Here is a 25,803-nt window from a genome sequence, read left to right on the forward strand (position 1 = left end):
GGGCGGGGGTGTGGGGGGGAGGGGGGTGTTAGGTAGGGGACACCCCCACACGCAATAAACAGCTGTATCACGAAATGCTACAGCCATTGGTGTCTCGCTTTCAGTGTGTCAAATATAACAAAATCCTGCCTACGCCACATGTTTACAACACACCCTTTCAATGGAGAGTCAACAACATAACACAGTTTTATTAAATGGGAAAAGTACATTTGATCAGTTAAATTTCATTGAAGCTTTTAAAACTTTCATCGAGAACAAAAGCAGGAACCAGCTTCGTGTATATTCAGGATGTTATTTCTGTTGTACGAGATATTTTTCATTTTGTTTTTTCCGAAATTTCTCTGAAACTTCCTCTTCGTGCAGTTGTTTCCCTTTATGTGTAGGTAGCTTCCCTTACGTCCCACTTAGCCTATTATTTCTTGCAACAACGTATCGCTGTAGAGCACCCGACTATCAGCCTACTTAGGGCCGGATAACAAAAGCTAGTCTAACTACCGTCGTTTGGAGCGGCTGATATCAGAGTTATCTTTCCTGGGGACTACCCGTCAACAATCAGACACTGTGTGTGGTGTCGCTCTTCGCCGTTTCCACATTCGCCGAATACAACAGGTAATTTGTTATGTGAACCAGTAGGTAACGAAACAGCTAATAATACAGTTAACCCTATTGGGGAACTTTCTACACCCTAAAAGGCATAGACTTAATAGGAAACGGACAACAAACTTGATACTTTTAAATTTCAAGGATACTTTTAAAAATTCAATATAACATATAAGTGCTTTTATTTATTTATTACATATTTGGAAAAGTTATTTTAATTTTGTCATGTGGTGTGAGGGATTATGTTTCTGTTATCTTGCACGTAAGTTGGTCCACACACGTAAGTTGGTCCACACACGTAAGTTGGTTCAGTGGCATACACTGGTCGTGTGATGACTGTGTTGTCTGGTGTCTGACTTCGCACTTGAAACTATGAGGAAGTCGGTGCACTTAAAATTTCCGGGGGGTGTGGGGATGTGGACACTGATTAAAGTAAAAATTTTCTATATACTTTTAAAAATTTCATTTGTGGGAGAGGGGTGGAGACTGTGGACGTGCTTCGCGAGGGGAGAAAATCACCAATCAGAACCACTAATATTTCAGACCAAACAGAACCACTGATATTTTACACCAAACGGAAAACTAATATTTCACACCAAACAGAACCACTAATATTTCACACCAAACAGAACCACTAATATTTCACACCAAACAGAGCCACTAATATTTCACACCAAACAGAACCACTGATATTTTACACCAAAACGGAAAACTAATATTTCACACCAAACAGAACCACTAATATTTTACACCAAACGGAAAACTAATGGTTCACACCAAACAGAACCACTAATATTTCACACCCAACGAATGGTGAACCAGCTGATTGTGTCACCCCTAACTCCCCCCCCCCCCCCCCCCCCCAGCACGACTATACGGTTCAGTAGACAAGCAGAACTCTATGTATTTTCTCATAGTCTTAGACACAACACAGTGTACAGTGGGTTGGGGCGGTGGTGGTACGATAACACACTACCCTTATCTAGTGACGTGTCGTGCTGGGTACGTAGATGGTCTCTGACCTGTTTGTTATTCTGTGACACGTGTTACGTGTGTAGCAGTTTAAGTAGCACACACACGTGGACAGACAGGCACGGGAACACATGTAAACACGGCCAGTCTATAAGTGTTTTACAACGGCAAATATTCCATTCATCCGTCCTTACGCAAGGGGAGCTACTCTTCTCGGCCACAGCTAAACTAATTCCTTTTAGCTAAAGTACAGGTAACAATTTCAAGTTTTTCCTGCACTTAATTTCACATCATCAAGCCGTTTCAGATAGATCATTTTAATTTCTATTTTACATCATCTAGATTATTAGATAAATTGTTAATATTTTACATCACCTAGCCGTTTTAGATAAAATATTATAATTTCTGTTTTACACCGTCTAGCCTTTCATACATGTAATTTACTTTCTGCTTATTCTACTTGTACTTATACTTAAATACCATACCAACGTGTAAACAGACATATTGGACTTTTATACCCAGTAGTTTTAACAAAACAAGAAAAACATGGTGCAATATTTGGTGATTGACTATAGATCTACACACACATTCGATGAACTAACTTTGAAAATTGCCTTAGACTAAAACTTACAATTTCCCCCTACGAGTCCCACACTAACCCAAACCTAAGTTAATAATATTGTTATCGGCATATTCTAGGGTACAGCTAATCTACGAGAGCTTGTGATACTATCATACATATAAAAATATGATACATAAATTGTGCTATCAGTCAAGACGGAACTTATCGCAAAAACTTTGTTTACTGTATCAAGTAAGGCCATGGGTAGGCTAATCGCTACTTAGCTGTTAGTTCACGAAAACACACCAGTAAGGTAGTGGTTAGTTCATCAGTACACCTGTATATAGGTGGTTAGTTCATCAATTTATCAATACACCTGTATGTAGGTGGTTAGTTCATCAGTACACCTGTATGTGGGTGGTTAGTTCATCAATTTATTAATACACCTGTATGTGGGTGTTTAGTTCATCAATTTATCAATTCACCTGTATGTGGGTGTTTAGTTCATCAATTCATCAATCCACCTGTATATGGGTGTTTAGTTAATCAATTCATCAATACACCTGTATGTAGGTGTTTGGTTCATCAATACACCTGTATGTAGGTGGTTAGTTCATAATACACCTGTATGTAGGTGGTTAGTTCACCAATACGCCTGTATGTAGGTGTTTAGTTCATCAGTACACCTGTATGTAGGTGTTTAGTTCATCAATACACATGTATGTAGGTGGTTAGTTCATCAATACTCTTGAACGATTCTAAACAAATAATGAACGGACACGATATATTTTCCAAAAGATTATAACCGTACTTAGTATATTGTGTACACACTGTGTACGTACTGTGTGTGTGTGTGTGGACATGCTACTGTATGTGTGTGTGTACACATGCTACTGTATATGTGTGGAGACACATGCTACTGTGTGTGTGTGTGGACACATGCTTCTGTATGTGTGTGGACACATGCTACTGTGTGTGTGTGGACACATGCTACTGTGTGTGTGGACACATGCTACTGTGTGTGTGTGTACACATGCTACTGTGTGTGTGTGGAGACACATGCTACTGTGTGTGTGTGGACACATGCTACTGTGTGTGTGTGGACACATGCTACTGTGTGTGTGTGGACACATGCTACTGTGTGTGTGTGGAGACACATGCTACTGTATGTGTGTGGAGACACATGCTACTGTATGTGTGTGTGGACACATGCTACTGTGTGTGTGTGGACACATGCTACTGTGTGTGTGTGGACACATGCTACTGTGTGTGTGTGGACACATGCTACTGTGTGTGTGTGGACACATGCTACTGTATGTGTGTGGACACATGCTACTGTGTGTGTGGAGACACATGCTACCTTGTGTGTGGAGACACATGCTACTGTATGTGTGTGGACACATGCTACTGTGTGTGTGTGTACACATGCTACTGTGTGTGTGTGGACACATGCTACTGTGTGTGTGTGTGGACACATGCTACTGTGTGTGTGTGTACACATGCTACTGTGTGTGTGTGTGTACACATGCTACTGTGTGTGTGTGGACACATGCTACTGTATATGTGTGGACACATGCTACTGTATGTGTGTGGAGACACATGCTACTGTGTGTGTGGACACATGCTACTGTGTGTGTGTGGACACATGCTACTGTGTGTGTGTGGACACATGCTACTGTATGTGTGTGGAGACACATGCTACTGTGTGTGTGGACACATGCTACTGTGTGTGTGTGTGTGGACACATGCTACTGTGTGTGTGTGTACACATGCTACTGTGTGTGTGTGTGTACACATGCTACTGTGTGTGTGTGGACACATGCTACTGTATGTGTGTGGACACATGCTACTGTGTGTGTGTGTGTGGACACATGCTACTGTATGTGTGTGGAGACACATGCTACTGTATGTGTGTGGACACATGCTACTGTGTGTGTGTGGACACATGCTACTGTGTGTGTGTGGAGACACATGCTACTGTATGTGTGTGGAGACACATGCTACTGTATGTGTGTGGACACATGCTACTGTGTGTGTGTGGACACATGCTACTGTGTGTGTGTGGAGACACATGCTACTGTGTGTGTGTGGACACATGCTACTGTGTGTGTGTGGACACATGCTACTGTATGTGTGTGGACACATGCTACTGTGTGTGTGTGGAGACACATGCTACTGTGTGTGTGTGGACACATGCTACTGTGTGTGTGTGGAGACACATGCTACTGTGTGTGTGGAGACACATGCTACTGTGTGTGTGTGGACACATGCTACTGTGTGTGTGTGTGGACACATGCTACTGTGTGTGTGTGGAGACACATGCTACTGTGTGTGTGTGGACACATGCTACTGTGTGTGTGTGTGTGTGGACACATGCTACTGTGTGTGTGTGGACACATGCTACTGTATGTGTGTGGACACATGCTACTGTATGTGTGTGGACACATGCTACTGTATGTGTGTGGACACATGCTACTGTATGTGTGTGGAGACACATGCTACTGTGTGTGTGTGGACACATGCTACTGTGTGTGTGTGGACACATGCTACTGTGTTTGTGTGGACACATGCTACTGTGTGTGTGGAGACACATGCTACCTTGTGTGTGGAGACACATGCTACTGTATGTGTGTGGACACATGCTACTGTGTGTGTGTACACATGCTACTGTGTGTCTGTGGACACATGCTACTGTATGTGTGTGGACACATGCTACTGTATGTGTGTGGAGACACATGCTACTGTGTGTGTGTGGACACATGCTACTGTATGTGTGTGGACACATGCTACTGTATGTGTGTGGAGACACATGCTACTGTGTGTGTGTGTGGACACATGCTACTGTATGTGTGTGGACACATGCTACTGTGTGTGTGGACACATGCTACTGTATGTGTGTGTGTGGAGACACATGCTACTGTGTGTGTGTGGACACATGCTACTGTGTGTGTGGAGACACATGCTACCTTGTGTGTGGAGACACATGCTACTGTATGTGTGTGGACACATGCTACTGTGTGTGTGTACACATGCTACTGTGTGTGTGTGGACACATGCTACTGTATGTGTGTGGACACATGCTACTGTATGTGTGTGGAGACACATGCTACTGTGTGTGTGTGGACACATGCTACTGTATGTGTGTGGACACATGCTACTGTATGTGTGTGGAGACACATGCTACTGTGTGTGTGTGGACACATGCTACTGTGTGTGTGTGGACACATGCTACTGTATGTGTGTGGACACATGCTACTGTGTGTGTGTGTGTGTGGACACATGCTACTGTATGTGTGTGGACACATGCTACTGTGTGTGTGTGTGTGTGGACACATGCTACTGTATGTGTGTGGAGACACATGCTACTGTGTGTGTGTGGACACATGCTACTGTATGTGTGTGGATACATGCTACTGTATGTGTGTGGACACATGCTACTGTGTGTGTGTGGACACATGCTACTGTATGTGTGTGGACACATGCTACTGTGTGTGTGTGTGTGTGTGGACACATGCTACTGTATATGTGTGGACACATGCTACTGTATGTGTGTGGAGACACATGCTACTGTGTGTGTGTGGACACATGCTACTGTGTGTGTGTGGACACATGCTACTGTATGTGTGTGGAGACACATGCTACTGTGTGTGTGGAGACACATGCTACTGTGTGTGTGTGGAGACACATGCTACTGTATGTGTGTGGACACATGCTACTGTGTGTGTGTACACATGCTACTGTGTGTGTGTGGACACATGCTACTGTGTGTGTGTGTACACATGCTACTGTATGTGTGTGGACACATGCTACTGTGTGTGTGTGTATACATGCTACTGTGTGTGTGTGGACACATGCTACTGTATGTGTGTGGACACATGCTACTGTATGTGTGTGGAGACACATGCTACTGTGTGTGTGTGGACACATGCTACTGTGTGTGTGTGTGTGGACACATGCTACTGTATGTGTGTGGACACATGCTACTGTGTGTGTGTGGAGACACATGCTACTGTGTGTGTGTGTACACATGCTACTGTATGTGTGTGGACACATGCTACTGTGTGTGTGGACACATGCTACTGTGTGTGTGTGGAGACACATGCTACTGTGTGTGTGTGGACACATGCTACTGTGTGTGTGTGGACACATGCTACTGTGTGTGTGTGGACACATGCTACTGTGTGTGTGGACACATGCTACTGTGTGTGTGTGGAGACACATGCTACTGTGTGTGTGTGGACACATGCTACTGTATGTGTGTGGACACATGCTACTGTATGTGTGTGTGTGGACACATGCTACTGTGTGTGGAGACACATGCTACTGTATGTGTGTGGACACATGCTACTGTATATGTGTGGACACATGCTACTGTATGTGTGTGGACACATGCTACTGTGTGTGTGGACACATGCTACTGTGTGTGTGTGGAGACACATGCTACTGTGTGTGTGTGGACACATGCTACTGTGTGTGTGTGGACACATGCTACTGTGTGTGTGTGGACACATGCTACTGTGTGTGTGTGGAGACACATGCTACTGTATATGTGTGGACACATGCTACTGTGTGTGTGTGTGTGGACACATGCTACTGTGTGTGTGTGTGGACACATGCTACTGTGTGTGTGTGGACACATGCTACTGTGTGTGTGTGGAGACACATGCTACTGTGTGTGTGTGTGTGGAGACACATGCTACTGTGTGTGTGTGTGGACACATGCTACTGTATATGTGTGGACACATGCTACTGTGTGTGTGTGGACACATGCTACTGTGTGTGTGTGGACACATGCTACTGTGTGTGTGTGGAGACACATGCTACTGTATATGTGTGGACACATGCTACTGTGTGTGTGTGTGTGGACACATGCTACTGTATGTGTGTGGAGACACATGCTACTGTGTGTGTGTGTGGACACATGCTACTGTGTGTGTGTGTGTGGACACATGCTACTGTGTGTGTGTGTGGACACATGCTACTGTATGTGTGTGTGTGTGGACACATGCTACTGTATGTGTGTGGACACATGCTACTGTATGTGTGTGGACACATGCTACTGTGTGTGTGTGGAGACACATGCTACTGTGTGTGTGTGTGGACACATGCTACTGTGTGTGTGTGTGGACACATGCTACTGTGTGTGTGGACACATGCTACTGTGTGTGTGTGGACACATGCTACTGTGTGTGTGTGGAGACACATGCTACTGTATGTGTGTGGAGACACATGCTACTGTGTGTGTGTGGACACATGCTACTGTGTGTGTGTGGAGACACATGCTACTGTGTGTGTGTGGACACATGCTACTGTGTGTGTGGAGACACATGCTACTGTGTGTGTGTGGACACATGCTACTGTGTGTGTGTGGAGACACATGCTACTGTGTGTGTGTGTGTGGACACATGCTACTGTATGTGTGTGGAGACACATGCTACTGTGTGTGTGTGGACACATGCTACTGTATGTGTGTGGACACATGCTACTGTGTGTGTGTGGACACATGCTACTGTGTGTGTGGAGACACATGCTACCTTGTGTGTGGAGACACATGCTACTGTATGTGTGTGGACACATGCTACTGTGTGTGTGTGGACACATGCTACTGTGTGTGTGTGGAGACACATGCTACTGTATGTGTGTGTGGACACATGCTACTGTGTGTGTGTGGACACATGCTACTGTGTGTGTGTGTGGACACATGCTACTGTGTGTGTGTGGACACATGCTACTGTACGTGTGTGGACACATGCTACTGTGTGTGTGTGGAGACACATGCTACTGTATGTGTGTGTGGACACATGCTACTGTGTGTGTGTGGACACATGCTACTGTGTGTGTGTGTGGACACATGCTACTGTGTGTGTGGAGACACATGCTACTGTGTGTGTGGAGACACATGCTACTGTGTGTGTGTGGACACATGCTACTGTATGTGTGTGGACACATGCTACTGTGTGTGTGTGTGTGGACACATGCTACTGTATGTGTGTGGACACATGCTACTGTGTGTGTGTGTGTGGACACATGCTACTGTGTGTGTGTGGAGACACATGCTACTGTGTGTGTGTGGAGACACATGCTACTGTATGTGTGTGGAGACACATGCTACTGTGTGTGTGTGGAGACACATGCTACTGTATGTGTGTGGAGACACATGCTACTGTATGTGTGTGGAGACACATGCTACTGTGTGTGTGTGGAGACACATGCTACTGTATGTGTGTGGAGACACATGCTACTGTATGTGTGTGGAGACACATGCTACTGTGTGTGTGTGGAGACACATGCTACTGTATGTGTGTGGACACATGCTACTGTGTGTGTGTGGACACATGCTACTGTGTGTGTGTGGAGACATGCTACTGTGTGTGTGTGTGTGTGGACACATGCTACTGTATGTGTGTGGACACATGCTACTGTGTGTGTGTGGAGACACATGCTACTGTGTGTGTGTGGACACATGCTACTGTGTGTGTGTGGAGACACATGCTACTGTATATGTGTGGACACATGCTACTGTGTGTGTGTGTGTGTGGACACATGCTACTGTATGTGTGTGGACACATGCTACTGTGTGTGTGTACACATGCTACTGTGTGTGTGTGGAGACACATGCTACTGTGTGTGTGTACACATGCTACTGTGTGTGTGTGTGGACACATGCTACTGTGTGTGTGTGGACACATGCTACTGTGTGTGTGTGTGTGGACACATGCTACTGTGTGTGTGTGTGTGGACACATGCTACTGTGTGTGTGTGTGTGGACACATGCTACTGTATGTGTGTGGATACATGCTACTGTATGTGTGTGGACACATGCTACTGTGTGTGTGTGGACACATGCTACTGTGTGTGTGTGTGTGGACACATGCTACTGTATGTGTGTGGATACATGCTACTGTATGTGTGTGGACACATGCTACTGTGTGTGTGTGGACACATGCTACTGTATATGTGTGTGTGTGTGGACACATGCTACTGTATGTGTGTGGAGACACATGCTACTGTATGTGTGTGTGTGGACACATGCTACTGTGTGTGTGGAGACACATGCTACTGTGTGTGTGTGTACACATGCTACTGTATGTGTGTGGACACATGCTACTGTGTGTGTGTGGACACATGCTACTGTATGTGTGTGGACACATGCTACTGTATGTGTGTGGACACATGCTACTGTGTGTGTGTGTACACATGCTACTGTATGTGTGTGGACACATGCTACTGTATGTGTGTGGACACATGCTACTGTGTGTGTGTGGACACATGCTACTGTATGTGTGTGGACACATGCTACTGTATGTGTGTGGACACATGCTACTGTGTGTGTGTGGAGACACATGCTACTGTGTGTGTGTGTACACATGCTACTGTATGTGTGTGGACACATGCTACTGTGTGTGTGTGGACACATGCTACTGTATGTGTGTGGACACATGCTACTGTATGTGTGTGGACACATGCTACTGTGTGTGTGTGGACACATGCTACTGTGTGTGTGTGGACACATGCTACTGTATGTGTGTGGACACATGCTACTGTGTGTGTGTGTGTGGACACATGCTACTGTATGTGTGTGGACACATGCTACTGTGTGTGTGTGTGGACACATGCTACTGTGTGTGTGTGGACACATGCTACTGTATGTGTGTGGACACATGCTACTGTGTGTGTGTGGACACATGCTACTGTATGTGTGTGGACACATGCTACTGTGTGTGTGTGTGTGGACACATGCTACTGTATGTGTGTGGACACATGCTACTGTATGTGTGTGGACACATGCTACTGTATGTGTGTGTGTGTGGACACATGCTACTGTATGTGTGTGTGGAGACACATGCTACTGTATGTGTGTGTGTGGACACATGCTACTGTGTGTGTGTGGACACATGCTACTGTGTGTGTGTGGACACATGCTACTGTGTGTGTGGACACATGCTACTGTGTGTGTGTGGACACATGCTACTGTGTGTGTGTGGACACATGCTACTGTATGTGTGTGGAGACACATGCTACTGTGTGTGTGGACACATGCTACTGTGTGTGTGTGGACACATGCTACTGTGTGTGTGTGTACACATGCTACTGTGTGTGTGTGGACACATGCTACTGTGTGTGTGTGTGGACACATGCTACTGTGTGTGTGGACACATGCTACTGTGTGTGTGTGGACACATGCTACTGTGTGTGTGTGTGGACACATGCTACTGTGTGTGTGTGGACACATGCTACTGTGTGTGTGTGTGGACACATGCTACTGTATGTGTGTGTGTGTGGACACATGCTACTGTATGTGTGTGTGGAGACACATGCTACTGTATGTGTGTGTGTGGACACATGCTACTGTGTGTGTGTGGACACATGCTACTGTGTGTGTGTGTACACATGCTACTGTGTGTGTGTGTACACATGCTACTGTGTGTGTGTGGACACATGCTACTGTGTGTGTGGACACATGCTACTGTGTGTGTGTGTGGACACATGCTACTGTATGTGTGTGGACACATGCTACTGTGTGTGTGTGGACACATGCTACTGTGTGTGTGTGTACACATGCTACTGTGTGTGTGTGGAGACACATGCTACTGTGTGTGTGTGGAGACACATGCTACTGTATATGTGTGTGTGTGGACACATGCTACTGTATGTGTGTGTGTGTGGACACGTGCTACTGTATGTGTGTGGACACGTGCTACTGTATGTGTGTGTACACATGCTACTGTATGTGCACCTGTCGTGCAGTTGGGTTCTGCTCACATACAGTAAGTTAAATACAATTCTTTGAAAACAATGGAAGAAATCGATACATTTTTGATATTTTAAAAAGTTAATTTAAAAGCCAACATAACATGCGTGCATTCTTATATATGTCGACATATGTTAGATTGTCATACTGCTTGCGGTTTATGGCCTGTTGATGTTGTCTTGGCCATCTGATATTTTCTTATTATGGCCAGCCGTCCTTCTCATGATATGGCCAATTCCCACAATATTGCTGTGACAAGCTGCCATTATATTGTTTAGCCAACCACCATTAAATTGTTTTGGTCAGCCACCATTAAATTATTTTGGTCAGCCACCATTAAATTGCTATGGCCAACCCCAATTAAATTGTTTTGGCCAACCACCAATAAATTGTTTTGGCCAACCACCATTAAATTGTTTTGGCCAACCAACAATAACTTGTTTTGGCCAACCACCAATAAATTGTTTTGGCCAACCACCAATAAATTGTTTTGGCCATCCACCATTAAATTGTTTTGGCCAACCACCAATAAATTGTTTTGGCCAACCACCATTAAATTGTTTTGGCCAACCACCATTAAATTGTTTTGGCCAACCACCATTAAATTGTTTTGGCCATCCACCATTAAATTGTTTTGGCCAACCACCAATAAATTGTTTTGGCCAACCACCAATAAATTGTTTTGGCCAACCACCATTAAATTGCTATGGCCAACCACCATTAGTTTTGGCCAACCACCATTATAGTGTTTTGGCCAACCACCATTCAATTGTTTTGGCCAACCACCATTACATCTTTATTGCAGTTATAAATTTTATGAGTTGGATACAAATGTGATTTAACGATCGCAGGGATTATTTTTCTTACCGATGAAGACCGCCCCCACAATGAATACCAGCCTCCCACCCCCAATATTAACCCACGCACCCCACCCCTACCCAAATACCGATACTCTTTGACTTGAACGATCATCTGTTTACCCCTCCCCCATTGGTTATTGCCGGTCACGTGATCCTGTAGATCAAAGATGAACACGTGTCAGATGATGAGTGAGTACAATGCTAGCTACTCAGCTCCTTCCATAAATCATGACACATTCTTCACGCTAGGGATACTGTTGTAGTGTAGGTGTGTCTAATGGGTGGCTCCTGTCTTTCAGGGTCTGGCTCTATGTGATGGAAGTCAACGGCTCTAGCAGAAAGACAACAGTGTGACAACCACGGTGGCAGGAAGACAACAGTGTGACAACCCCGGTAATTTATAGCAGCGTGACAACCACGGTGATAGAAAGACAACAGCGTAACAACCACGGTGGCACAAAGACAACAGTGTGACAACCACAGCACTGTGGCGAAGGCATATCAGTGTAAGATGTAATCAAAGTGTAAGAGAAAATATGCAGATGATTTCCTAGCGCTAGGCTAGCGAAGAAGGGAAACAATCCATGATCAGCCAGACGATAAAACTGCTACCTAATCTTACTGCCGTCTGCAAAATGAGGAAGTCAAATCGCAATCGTCTGCTGAAGAGAACTCTGCTAGTCGTGCCCGTCGTTTGGATTATCTACTCCTTTCGTGTTATCGTATTCCCTAAGGCAGATCTTAATGAGGTCAACCTCGATCTGAGAGAGGTCAACCTAGATGACGGCGTTAGAAATCTGAAGCCGGCGGTTGAGAGCATGACACAACAGCAGCAACAACAGCAGCAGCAGCAACAGCAGCAGCAACAGCAGCAGAAGAAGCTGACTTTTGATGAAGCTCTGCAGGCGGCCCCTGACCCGAGACACCTGGAGAAGCTGGCAGAAATTGGGGGCCGTTTGGTGGAGAAGAGGCCAGCAACAGACTTTGAGAGCGTCATCTTGCCGCCATTTAATGGGGAGATCAACGCCAACGGTCCAGGTAAGATGCAGTTTAATTTTTGTATTAATTCCACGTGTGCCAGTGTGACCTTGAACGGTAAAGGTCAAGCTGAACACACGTGACTCGTCTGATTATCTAAAGTCCCCAGCTCGGCAAATAACGACAAGATTAAACTGAACTAGCTAAAGATGTTTTTATATCTGTTAATGGACTTTGGCTTCATTTATATTATAATGACCGTCCACACTGCCATTAAACAGATTTATCGTGATGTTAATAGATGAGATATGGTTCTTTCTTTTAATTTTTGTCCCTTGAGTATTCTTAAGGTTTCAAGTTAAAGTTTATCGAAAGTCTAAGGAGTTTAATCCTTTAAAAACTGAAATGAAGACAACATTAAAATTTGTTTATGTTGAAGCAGAGATTGCTTACAGGTTTTGCCAAGGGCAAGCATGACGGTATTAAAATAAACAAAGTTTATTTAATTCTTTAATGTTGTATTAGCAGGAAAAATACTTTTGCTACATTTGAGTTGCAGATTTGTGTAGGCTATTCAAGATATTTGATAGAGCTTTTGTGTTCACCAAAGCGAATTTGTGTGTGTAGATTTAACAAATCAATGATATGATTCTTTAAAGTGTTGTTAGAAATGACGGCACATATCTAATGATCGGAGGGCCAAGTTTTATGACCTCATACTACATAAAGGGAGGGGGGGGGGGTACGAAGACTCTCTATTTCAACTAGATGTACATGGTAGTTTAGGGATACGAATGGTAAACAATCAAGTTTAAACAAACTTTACATACTGAACAATTTAAATTTATGAAACACTCCAAGTCGAGAAGGGCAGGATTTTTATTAAATTGTTTATTTTCTGACACAAAGCTAAACCTTCACACACATTGTTCTTTTTAATGAACTTAGTGCTTTACTCTTCTGTACACCAGCTCATGTTTGGTAGACAGTTTATACACACTACTTAGTTATCTACTCACCATTGAGTCTCGTGAACACGGTTTAGTATCTTACAAACCGTGCAGTTGGACACACCATTCAAGAATGCACACTACGAGTTTAGCCCCGATAATCCGACATGCACTTGCTAATGCAACAAGCTTTTGCTAACAACATTAGGACAATCCTTACGTCATACATGTCATTCCGCCCAGCGTCCACTGGTACTGGAACTTTATCTCTACTAACATGTCTCCCACAGGTGGGGTAGAGGTGTGGCTAACATATAGGCCTGTCTCTGCTACTGGTGGGGGGTAGAGGTGTGACTAACATGTCTCTCTGCTACAGGTGAGGGGGGTCGAGGCGTGACCTTGGACTTGAACTCTCTGTCCGAGAGTGACAGGGCCAGACACAAGCAAGGCCTGGCTGACAACAGCTTCAACCAGTATGCCAGTGACATGGTGTCAGTACACCGCAGCCTGCCAGATGGGCGGGGCCAGGCGTGAGTACTCTCTATCTATGTTTACGTGCGATAATTTATGCACAAGTCTCTGTATCTATGTTTACGATAATTTATGCAAGGATCCAGGGGATCTATGTTTACGTGCTATAATTTATGCATGGATCCAGGGGAAATAAGTAGGCAAATAAAGCACATTTTAAAAATGTGTTCATTTGGATTTCATTTTAAGGTCTCAGTGCCTGAAATTGACTTATGTAAGAAGTTGCCTTTTAAATTCTGCCTTTGCAGTAAGCCACTTTGATTTTGCCATTATGGAATTGGTAAACGGAAAAAAAGTCACAATGGAAAAATTTTATCGGAAAAAAAGTCACAGAAATAAATTCACAGAAAAAAAGTCACACAAATCTTTTTAGAAATCTTTTGATTTATTTGTAAAGAATTGTAAAATTTTGTATGTTATTTTTGTGGGTTGTATTTTTTGATAGCATAAATTATTTATAGACGTTAAAAGTATTATGATTTATAAAAATTGTAAGTAAAAATACTCTAAGATAATTTACACAACAATCTTAACTTTTGTTACGTATTTAGTTACATACGCGGTAGAAAAGTTAACTATAAAAGAAATTTAGGCACATCATTGTGTTTTGCATAGGTTTTGCCGTAGGATATTCTATGGTCGGCTTCTCCTCAGTCGGCATTGTCCGAACATATTTTGTGTTGTTGACGTTTTGTGTCAATGACAACCTTTGAACCTTGTCGGCTTTCTGTTTTGATCCTATGTTTTGTTATGTAATGAGCGTGATAAATGTGGGCAGTAAAGGTGGTTGAACTAAGCATAACTATTGTTGCGATGAGTTGAGGGCAGTAATTCAGATGACCTTACCATTTCACGGTAATTTAATTTAAAAAAAACACGATGAAAACCGTGGACATTCTATTAAATGCTATAAATATTATGTTTAACATAATTACAATCTATACAATTCATACTAAATATTTTTAGATGAATTATAAAAATTACTATACGTATACAACCTACACACATTACATTACATTTAATTAATCTTAAGTTAATTTGCACTCTCTGAATATTTAATACATAAAAGTATTAACAAATCCCATGCAAATATATATTTGTGACTTTTTTTCCTGTGACTTTTTTTCCTGTGACTTTTTTTCCTGTGACTTTTTTTCTCTGTTTTTTTTTCCTGTGTTTTTTTTTCCTGTGACTTTTTTTCCTACAATCTATGGAATTAGCCTCCAAGACAGCCATTATGGACTTTAGAATTTTTCCTCATGAACCTTGCCTCTAATACTGTGCCTTATTATTTTCAAATTTTTGCTTCTTGACTTTTTCCTTGACCTATCACGTGACCAAATATTTTCAGCTGTAAAGCCTAGACCCCTGTGTATCACGTGATATTTTCAGCTGTAAAGCCCAGACCCCTGTGTATCACGTGATATTTTCAGCTGTAAAGCCCAGACCCCTGTATATCACGTGATATTTTCAGCTGTAAAGCCCAGACCCCTGTATATCACGTGATATTTTCAGCTGTAAAGCCCAGACCCCTGTATATCACGTGATATTTTCAGCTGTAAAGCCCAGACCCCTGTATATCACGTGATAATTTCAGCTGTAAAGCCCAGAGCAACAGCTACAGCACCAGCTTGCAACCGGTCAGTGTGATCATCATATTCCACAACGAGGCCTGGTCAGTTCTCCTGCGGTCAGTGCACAGCATCCTGGGAAGGACACCTGACAGCCTGCTCAATGAGGTCATTCTAGTGGACGACTTCTCCACAAAAGGTTGCTGTGACTCTTTTGGGAGTTAGGATAGTGCTATTGTTACCTTGACACTTTTGGGAGTTAGGATAGTGTTATTGTTACTGTGACTCTTTTGGGAGTTAGGATAGTGCTATTGTTACCTTGACATTTTTGGGAGTTAGGATAGTGCTTTTGTTACATTGATCTTTTTGGGAGTTAGAATTAGTGCTATTGTTACATTGACATTGTTGGGAGTTAGGATAGTGCTATTGTTACATTGACATTGTTGGGAGTTAGGATAGTGCTATTGTTACATTGACATTGTTGGGAGTTAGGATAGTGCTATTGTTACATTGACATTTTTGGGAGTTAGGAAAGTGCTATTTATAGAATGGGCCGAAGATAATGGTTCGAGAAAAATAATTTCTTAACTGAATATTTTGATTTGAGAGCGTGGTGGAATGTTCTAGCGTTTGACTGCTATCCTGAAGGTCTCGAAGTCGTAGGATTTAAGTCCATCCAGCTCTGATGAGTACCTGGCTCACTTTAGGAAAAGTAAAGGCGCCTAGTCAAAATGCTGACCACTGTCACTCCATAAGCCAAAGACACTGAAACAGGTCAACTCCACTTCTTTTGCCCAATGAACCGTTTGTTTGCAAAAGATACTTTACTTGAAACAATATTTTGTATGTTGTAATAAGTTATTAAATAAAAACTTGGTCGTGTGAATTTATTATTAAAAAAATAGATTTACTAATCGTACCTCAATTCACATCTAGAATCTCTCGTAGAATTTTAACCAATCGTATCTTATGTTACTGAGCACCACGGAGCATCCCTAAAAATGTAGCCAATCGTATCTTGTTACAGAGCACCTGGGAGCGCCCCTGGAGAAATACTTCAACTCCTACCCCAAGGTTCAGATCGTGCGAGCCACCCAGCGCCAGGGCCTGACACGAGCTCGTCTGCTGGGGTACCACGTGTCCACGGCACCAATCGTCGTCTTTCTGGACTCACACATCGAGTGTTTTCCAGGTGAGGTCACGCAGGTGAGGTCACCAGGTGAGGTCATCCAGATGGGGTCACCCAGGTGAGGTCACCCAGGTGAGGTGACACAGGTGAGGTCACACAGGTGAGGTCACGCAGGTGAGGTCACGCAGGTGAGGTCACGCAGGTGAGGTCACCTGGTGAGGTCACACAGGTGAGGTCACACAGGTGGGGTCACTCAGGTGAGGTCACGCAACTTTTATAAATGCACTAAGTGGTTAGTTTTTGGTGAGGAGAAAGCCAGCATTACATAAACACACACATATATAAAACATATACATATATTGTTCAATACATACAAATATATATATATATATATATATATATATATATATATATATATATGTACATATATATATATATATGTACATATATATATATATATATGTACATATATATATATATGTACATATATATATATATATGTACATATATATATATATATATATATATATATATATATATATATATATATATATATATATATATATATATATATATATATATATATATATATATATACGATTAGCTTTTGTTTGCTTGATATTTTAACACGTGTAGTTGTAGTTACGAACACAGTAACAATGTATCACGACGATACCGCGCTAATCCCACGTGTATACAAATGGTTTGTGTTGCCAGATGGCCCAGCACTAAACAAACAGATAAAGTTGTGACACGGCCCGTTGTTTGAAGGGTTTAGCCATTGATTCCCACAGCGCTCAATAGTCGGCTTGATAGGGCTATTGAATTTTTTGATCGTAAATCTTTTGAGTCCCGAAACATTGTAATAATGTTTTTATTAGGAAAGTGGTTTTAAAGACGTTTATGTGAGTTGATAATTCAACGTTTTGCTACACACATAGTGAGCGACATAGGGACCAGTGGCGTAGCGAGGTCGGGTGTCACCCGGTGCGGCACTTAATGGTGTCACCCCCCCCCCCCCCCCCAGAGGCATAGAGACCCTTCCCAGGGACAAACTTTCAAATTTTCGATTTGCACCCCCCCCCTCAAACTTTCCATTTGCACCCCCCCTCAAGTTTTCGATTTGCACCCCCCCTCAAACTTTCGATTTGCACCCCCCATCGAGTTTTTCTCTATATATTTTGCTATTTTTTGCCTTGGTGTCACCCCCCTAAATGGTGTCACCCGGTGCGGTCCGCACCCCCCGCCCCCCCCCCCCCTCGCTACGCCCCTGATAGGGACAGTCTGGTGACATGTGTCGCATGTGGGTGTGTGTAGGTGTGTTCGTGTGTTGTAGGTATGTGTCAGGGTGTGTAGCTTTCTACGAATGTGTGAAGGTTTAGGTTAGTGTGTGTAGATTTTTTGTGTGTGAGTGTTTGTAGGTTACAGTGAGTGTGTATGTAAATGGGCCAGCTAATTATGAAAGACACAACCACCAATAAACAAACGATTAACACAACCACCAATAAACAAATGAAAGACGCAACCACCAATAAACAAACGATTGCATCTTTCAATTTGTCTTTTGCCCGAAAGTAATCTTAACCCCATGTCAATAGAGGATTGTAGGAAAAAAAAGTCACAGGAAAAAAAAATACAGGAAAAAAAAACACAGAAAAAAAGTCACAGGAAAAAAAGTCACAGGAAAAAAAGTCACAGGAAAAAAAGTCACAAATATATATTTGCATGATATTTGATAATACTTTTATGCATTAAATATTTAGAGAGTGCAAATTAACTTAGGATTAATTAAATGTAATGTAATGTGTGTAGGCTGTATACGCATAGGAATTTTTATAATTCATCTAAAAATATTTATTATGAAGTATGTAGATTGTAATTATGTTAAACTTAAGATTAGTAGCATTTAATAGAATGCTCTAAAGTCTACGTTTTTCATCGTGTTTTTTTAAATACCAATATTAAATTACCGTGAAATGGTAAGCTCGTCTGCCTTGATGCCCTCAACTCATGGCAACAATAGTTATGTTTAGTTCAACCACCTTTAATGCCCACATTACATAACAAAAGTTAGGATCAAAACAGAAAGCCGCCAAGGTTCAAAGGCTGTCATTGACACATAATGCCAACAACACAAAATATGTTCGGACAAAGCCTACTGAGGAGAGGCCGACCAGAGAATAGCCTACGGCAAAATATGCCTAAATTTCTTATATAATTAACTTTTCTACTGCGTATTTAACTAAATACGTAACAAAAGTTGAGATTGTTGTGTTAATTATCTTAGAGTATTTTTACTTACAATTGTTATAAATCATAATGCTTTTAATGTCTATAAATAATTTATGCTAGCAAAAAATACAACCCACAACAATAAACATACAAAATTTTACAATTCTTAACAAATTAACACAAATATTTCTAAAAAGATTTTTGTGACTTTTTTTCTGTGACTTTATTTCTGTGACTTTTTTTCCGATACAATTTTTCCACTGTGACTTTTTTTCTGTGACTTTTTTTCCTAGCAAAAACTGACTTTTTTCTGTGTTTTTTTTTCCTGTGACTTTTTTTCCGTTCACCCAATAGAGATGGTCTTAACCCTAAATTCGTGACACACTCAAGTCTCTTATCTTAATCCTAACTTAGGAACACACAAAAACCTAACTCTCATACCTTGACCCTCACTTGTCTTAATATGTATGTCTGTGAACATAATCCTAACGTATGAACACACGTATGTCTGTCAACATAATCCTAACGTATGAACACACGTATGTCTGTCAACATAATCCTAACGTATGAACACACGTATGTCTGTGAACTTTATCCTAACGTATGAACACACGTATGTCTGTGAACTTAATCCTAACGTATGAACACATGTATGTCTGTGAACTTTATCCTAACGTATGAACACATGTATGTCTGTGAACTTAATCCTAACGTATGAACACACGTATGTCTGTGAACTTAATCCTAACGTATGAACACACGTATGTCTGTGAACTTAATCCTAACGTATGAACACACGTATGTCTGTGAACTTAATCCTAACGTATGAACACATGTATGTCTGTGAACATAATCCTAACGTATGAACACACGTATGTCTGTGAACTTAATCCTAACGTATGAACACACGTATGTCTGTCAACATAATCCTAACGTATGAACACACGTATGTCTGTCAACATAATCCTAACGTATGAACACACGTATGTCTGTCAACATAATCCTAACGTATGAACAGTGGCGTAGCGAGGTCGGGTATCACCTGGTGCGGCACTCAGAGGCGTAGCGACTCTTCCCGGGTATTTGCACCCCCCCTGGAACTTTCGATTTGCACCCCCCCCCCTTCTCAAACTTGCGATTTCCGCCCCCCCCCCTCAAATTTTTCTCTATATATTTTACTATTTTTTGCCTTGGTGTCACCCCCCTAAATGGTGTCACCCGGTGCGATCCGCACCCCCGCCCCCCCCCCCGCCCATCGCTACGCCTCTGCGTATGAACACACCTATGTCTATGAAGTTAATCCTAACCTGTCTACACACGTTTGCTAAAAACTTAAACCTAACGTATGAACGTATGTCTCTGAGCCTAACCCTTACAAAACCTGTCTCTGAACCTAACCCTTACAAAACCTGTCTGTGAACCTAACCCCTACAAAACCTGTCTCTGAACCTAACCCTAACACCTGACATTTGCTCCAGCCTGGGCCGAGCCCCTGAGTGCCAGGATCACAGAAAACCCGACAGTTGTCGCCTTCCCCAGCATCGAAGTCATCGATGACGACAGCCTCGCCACTCAACAAAACACGAACGTCAACCAGTTTGGGATCTTTAGGTTCAAGGACCTGACCTTCCAGTGGCAGAACATTCCAGAAAGTGAAAGAAAGAGACGCAGAAATCAGGCGGATACCATCAGGTGAGTTGATGGTGTGGACGTGTCTGATGCAGTCTAGTTTGACACACCGCAGGGTGAGGATGTAATGTGGTCTCATGCTGACGTTGTTTCATGTTGAAATGGTACTGTTGTCTCATGCTGTCTCATGCTGTCTCATGTTGTCTCATGTTGTCTCATGGTGTCTCATGCTGTCTCATGCTGTCTTATGCTGTCTCATGCTGTCTCATGCTGTCTCATGTTGACGTTAGTAATGTTGTCTTTTGTCCCGTGTTGTCCCATGATGAGCCTCCCATGATGAGCCTCCCATGATGAGCCTCCCATGATGAGCCTCCCATGAAGAGCCTCCCATGATGAGCCTCCCATGGTGAGCCTCCCATGGTGAGCCTCCCATGATGAGCCTCCCATGATGAGCCTCCTATGATGAGCCTCCCATGATGAGCCTCCTATGATGAGCCTCCCATGATGTGCCTCCCATGATGAGCCTCCTATGATGAGCCTCCCATGATGAGCCTCCCATGATGAGCCTCCCATGGTGAGCCTCCCATGATGAGCCTCCCATGATGAGCCTCCTATGATGAGCCTCCCATGATGAGCCTCCTATGATGAGCCTCCCATGATGAGCCTCCCATGATGAGCCTCCCATGATGAGCCTCCCATGATGAGCCTCCTATGATGAGCCTCCCATGATGAGCCTCCCATGATGAGCCTCCCATGATGAGCCTCCTATGATGAGCCTCCCATGATGAGCCTCCCATGATGAGCCTCCCATGATGAGCCTCCCATGATGAGCCTCCCATCCTCCCCAGATCCCCCACCATGCCGGGCGGTCTGTTTGCCATCAGCCGGATGTTCTTTGACAGGCTGGGGACGTACGACCCCGGGCTGGACTACTGGGGCGGCGAGAACATCGAGCTGTCATTTAAGGTGAGGGGTCGGGAATATACGGGGGTGGGGGTCGGGATTATACGGGGGTGGGTCAGGACTACAAGGTGGGTGATGTCGGGACTATAAGATGGGTGGGCTCGGGACTATAAGGTGAGAGGGGGTCGGACCTATAAGGTGGGTGGGGTCGGGGTATAAGGTGGGTGGGGTCGGGACTATAAGGTGGGTGGGGTCGGGACTATAAGGTGAGAGGGGGTCGGACATATAAGGTGGGTGGGGTCGGGGCTATAAAGTGGGTGGGGTCGGGGCTATAATGTGTCTGGTCGCGAGTAAGTTGGCCAAGATAAGCGGGGCTTGAAATTAGGGCTGGGGTCGCTAACAGCAGGTGATTGGGGTCGGTAAAATGGTAGATTAGAAGGTGGCGGGGTGGGGGGGGGACGTTGGACAAAAGGGTGGGGGGGGGGGTCTTTTTATTTCAGTGAAATGAAATGTTGAGTGTGTTACAAAAAAGCGCGTGTGATGTTTGAATCTCGTGACTCGTCTGTTCCACAGGCGTGGATGTGTGGGGGCAGCGTGGAGATGGTGCCCTGCTCCCACATCGGGCACATCTTCCGCAAGACGAACCCCATCAAGTGGACCAGGGACATCGGCAACAAGAACTCTGTGAGGGTGGCTGAGGTCTGGATGGACGACTATAAGAACTACTTCTATGAGAGGATTCTATACAGTCTGGTGGGTTCTGTGGGGGGGGGGGGGGGGGGGGGGGGGGTGGGGGGGTTGTGTGGGGGGGGGGGGGGGGGGGGTGTCTAACGGCTTGTCGGACGACTATAAGAACTACTTCTATGAGAGGATTCTATACAGTCTGGTGGGTTCTGTGGGGGGTGGGGGGTTGTGGGAGGGTGTCTAACGTTTGGATGGACGACTATAAGAACTACTTCTACGAGAGGATTCTATACATTCTGGTGGGTTCTGTGGGGGTGGGATTGTGGGGGGGGGGTTGTATATGTAATATGTAAATGTAAATGTAGATTTATATATATATATATATATATATATATATATATATATATATATATAGTGAGAGGAGAGAGAGGGATACAATCTTATACTACTGTAATAATCGTCCCTAAACTCACTGTTATATGTCCCAACCCCCCAACCCCCCCCCCCCCCCCCCCTCACCAGACCCCCATAATCATAATATGTAGTAGCAACACAATCCCATCAAACGTCAGTTGCCATTGTGCATGACGTAACTCCTGCTATCTCATGATGTGATTAGTTACCCCACAAGTCAAATAGATGCAGCCCCACAGCTGCCCACACAGCTTCCCCCACAACTTCCCCCACACAGCCTAATCCCTCACATGCCCGCTCTGTTGACTCAGAGCTTTCGTTACATCCAGCCCACCGAATGGAATGTTCAAACCCTTGCAGTCACAAACTTCATCAAACTTTAAAGATCGAACTTTGGTCGGTTAATATAGACGTAAACCCGTGATAAGGTCCACACTATTACAAGATGAAAGTAAATCAGAATTAGAAAATGTCATTGAATAATTGATTCTAGTTTTTTACTTTCTTTCTGTGATGCTTAATTTTCTTGGTGTATGTTGGCATGTATGTTACATATCTAGATATCGTTTCAGCATTAAATTAAATTTTTTTTTGTTTTCTGATAATCTCTAAAGCAACTAGTTTTATGTGGAAAACCGTATTTTGTGTTGTTGTCAGCGGGACTATGGTGACGTCACGGAGAGAAAGAAATTACGTCAGGACCTCAAATGCCAGTCATTTGAATGGTACATACGTAATGTGTATCCTGACATACAGCTTACGGCCAACATCAAGTATGCAGGGGAGGTAAGTATTTAAAGAGGGGAGGTAATTCAAAACTGTGTGTGTGTGGGGGGGGGGGGGGTTATAGAGAGAGGAGGTAGGATTGTTGGGTGGAGGTAATATTGAGAGGGAGGTAACTCAGAGAAGGGAAGCAATAGACGGAGTTGAGATAATAGAGGGATGGCGGTAATATAGGGAAGGGAGGTAATAAATAGATTGGAGTTAAGCAAGCAGAGTATGTAATAGTAATAGAGGAAGAGTATACACGGTCGGAGGGTAGGTAAGGGTAGGTAAGCAGACATGCTATCTCAGCTGATTGAGCTTAAGGCATAAAATGTGAAAGATAAGCCAGACATGAGACTGAATGGTTTTAAATTGTTCAAATTGTGTGAGGTCTAAGTCATCAGTGTCTAGAAATTTCAACTCCCACAAAAATGCTGGTCATTTTATTCTGGCTGAGTCAGCTCGTTAAAGAATGTTTTGGCCCAGACTTATAGGAAACATTGAGCACTCAGCTATCGTGGCTTTGTTTGTGTGGACGCGAGGCAGCAGCTACACATTGTACTTGTGTTCATCATGTAAACAAAGACATTCTGTGACAGTTTTAATAATAAAATAAATTTGTCCTTGACCTAGATCCGAAGCGTGGCGTCTCCCCGGTGCGTGGACAGCATGGGCGGGCCTTCAGCCAATCAGCATGAGCCAAAGATGTACCCGTGCCACGGTCAAGGTTACAACCAGTTTTGGTACCTGACGGAGGACGGTCAGATCTCTCAAGACGATGTCTACGTCTGCTGGTCCAACATGAAAGTTGTCAACGGCCCGCCGTGTCAGTCGAACGGAGTCACGTGGCAGTATCGAAACGTTAGTCTCCCTTGTTTGTTTACTTACTTACTTCCCTTCTTTCTCACAGACAAGCTGGACGATTTATTTGGGAAAATTACAATAAATCGCATTTTTCGTTTGAAGGAAGTGTTCTACATTAGAAAAGGAAGATTTTATAATCTAGGGAATCCGTGAAAATATCACATCTTTTACACATTGTTGGTTTAGTACTACTTCTGACATCTGCTACAACAACTGACAAATATAAAATCTTTTACAACTGACAAATGTAAAATCTTTTACAACTGACAAATATAAAATCTTTTACAAATGACAAATATAAAATCTTTTACAACTGACAAATATAAAATCTTTTACAACTGACAAATATAAAATCTCTTACAACTGACAAATATAAAATCTTTTACAACTGACAAATATAAAATATTTTACAACTGACAAATGTAAAATCTTTTACAACTGACAAATGTAAAATCTTTTACAACTGACAAATGTAAAATCTTTTACAACTGACAAATGTAAAATCTTTTACAACTGACAAATGTAAAATCTTTTACAACTGACAAATATATGATCTTCTATGAGAAATGTAAAATATGCCACTCTCTATAACCAATGATATTCGTACTTGCTTTTAAATTCTTGACAAAAAAAAATATCGAGTAAAATCACTCCTATTAATCATAAATTGTTTGAATAATTTTGTTCCTTGCCTGCCCAGGACGAAAGTCTACTTCACCTGCCTTCCGGCCTGTGTCTGACGTCAGGGGTGTATGACGACACACTGACACTGAGCACGTGCGCAGACAACAAATGGCAGAAGTGGAAGTTCCAGCCGAGACGCACAGATATAAACTTCCCGCATTAGTTTTCTCAATTTGTTATATCGTTGTTTTAGATTGTTATATTTATAATGGCCATCAAAATAAACAGAAGAAATACCACAATTAGTTACTGATATTTTTCGTGAACCATCATTCCAAGTTTTCTGATTCCAGATTTAAATAAACCCTTGTGTAAAAGAAGAAAAAAACCCCCAAAAAACTTAGGGGCAATAACTCCTTTAAATAACAATTTAAAAAAACAGAACTCCACTTTCATCGACTACCGTTAAAAACGCTTAGGCCTATCGCATGGTTGATCGCTTTCAACCCAGTTTTCTTATTTTAAGAAAATTGTTTTTATATTATCAAGGGCGTTTCAATAATTTAAACTTGTATTTTAAAAAGTAAAAAGTATTTGCTACAAAAGCCAGTAGGTTTGGTCTAAAGTATAAGTCAAATAAATATGCAGCAATCCCTCATCTCAGGATAGACATCTAGACACTGGTGTCGCAAGGTACATATTTTACAGAGGTAATTAATTTACATTGTAATCTTTAGCTTTACCTAGCTGTGTAATATGCTGAAATATATTTTTCGACACGAT

General features: G+C 42.9%; 1 protein-coding gene across 2 annotated transcripts; it reads left to right on the forward strand.

Moving 5' to 3' along the window:
- The first annotated feature begins 460 nt into the window (after window positions 1–460).
- Window positions 461–25,322, forward strand: LOC131948220 (polypeptide N-acetylgalactosaminyltransferase 5). 2 transcript variants are annotated; one of them, XM_059309765.1, is made up of 11 exons: window positions 461–609; window positions 12,046–12,784; window positions 14,051–14,204; window positions 15,803–15,975; window positions 16,804–16,968; window positions 20,616–20,829; window positions 21,615–21,732; window positions 22,243–22,422; window positions 23,425–23,553; window positions 24,166–24,393; window positions 25,097–25,322. In XM_059309765.1, the coding sequence occupies exons 2-11, from the start codon at window positions 12,331–12,333 to the stop codon at window positions 25,241–25,243; spliced, it is 1,962 nt and encodes a 653-aa protein (XP_059165748.1). In that variant the 5' UTR covers window positions 461–609; window positions 12,046–12,330; the 3' UTR covers window positions 25,244–25,322. The 2 variants fall into 2 exon arrangements, with proteins under 2 accessions (XP_059165748.1, XP_059165740.1); XM_059309757.1 differs by lacking the exon at window positions 461–609 and adding an exon at window positions 1,525–1,825.
- The last annotated feature ends 481 nt before the right edge of the window (window positions 25,323–25,803 follow it).

The sequence above is a fragment of the Physella acuta genome, unplaced genomic scaffold (genome assembly GCF_028476545.2).
Source record: "Physella acuta isolate Inbredline_101_S28 unplaced genomic scaffold, ASM2847654v3 ptg000058l, whole genome shotgun sequence".
In the NCBI taxonomy this organism is placed as follows: Eukaryota; Metazoa; Mollusca; class Gastropoda; family Physidae; genus Physella; species Physella acuta.

Bases quoted from the DNA above. Each gene is read 5' to 3' on its own strand.
- LOC131948220 (XM_059309765.1), top strand. From the start codon at position 12,331: ATGATCAGCCAGACGATAAAACTGCTACCTAATCTTACTGCCGTCTGC. The intron at 12,785-14,050 runs GTAAGATGCAGT...TCTCTGCTACAG, and splicing joins GATCAACGCCAACGGTCCAG to GTGAGGGGGGTCGAGGCGTG. The intron at 22,423-23,424 runs GTGGGTTCTGTG...TGTTGTTGTCAG, and splicing joins AGAGGATTCTATACAGTCTG to CGGGACTATGGTGACGTCAC.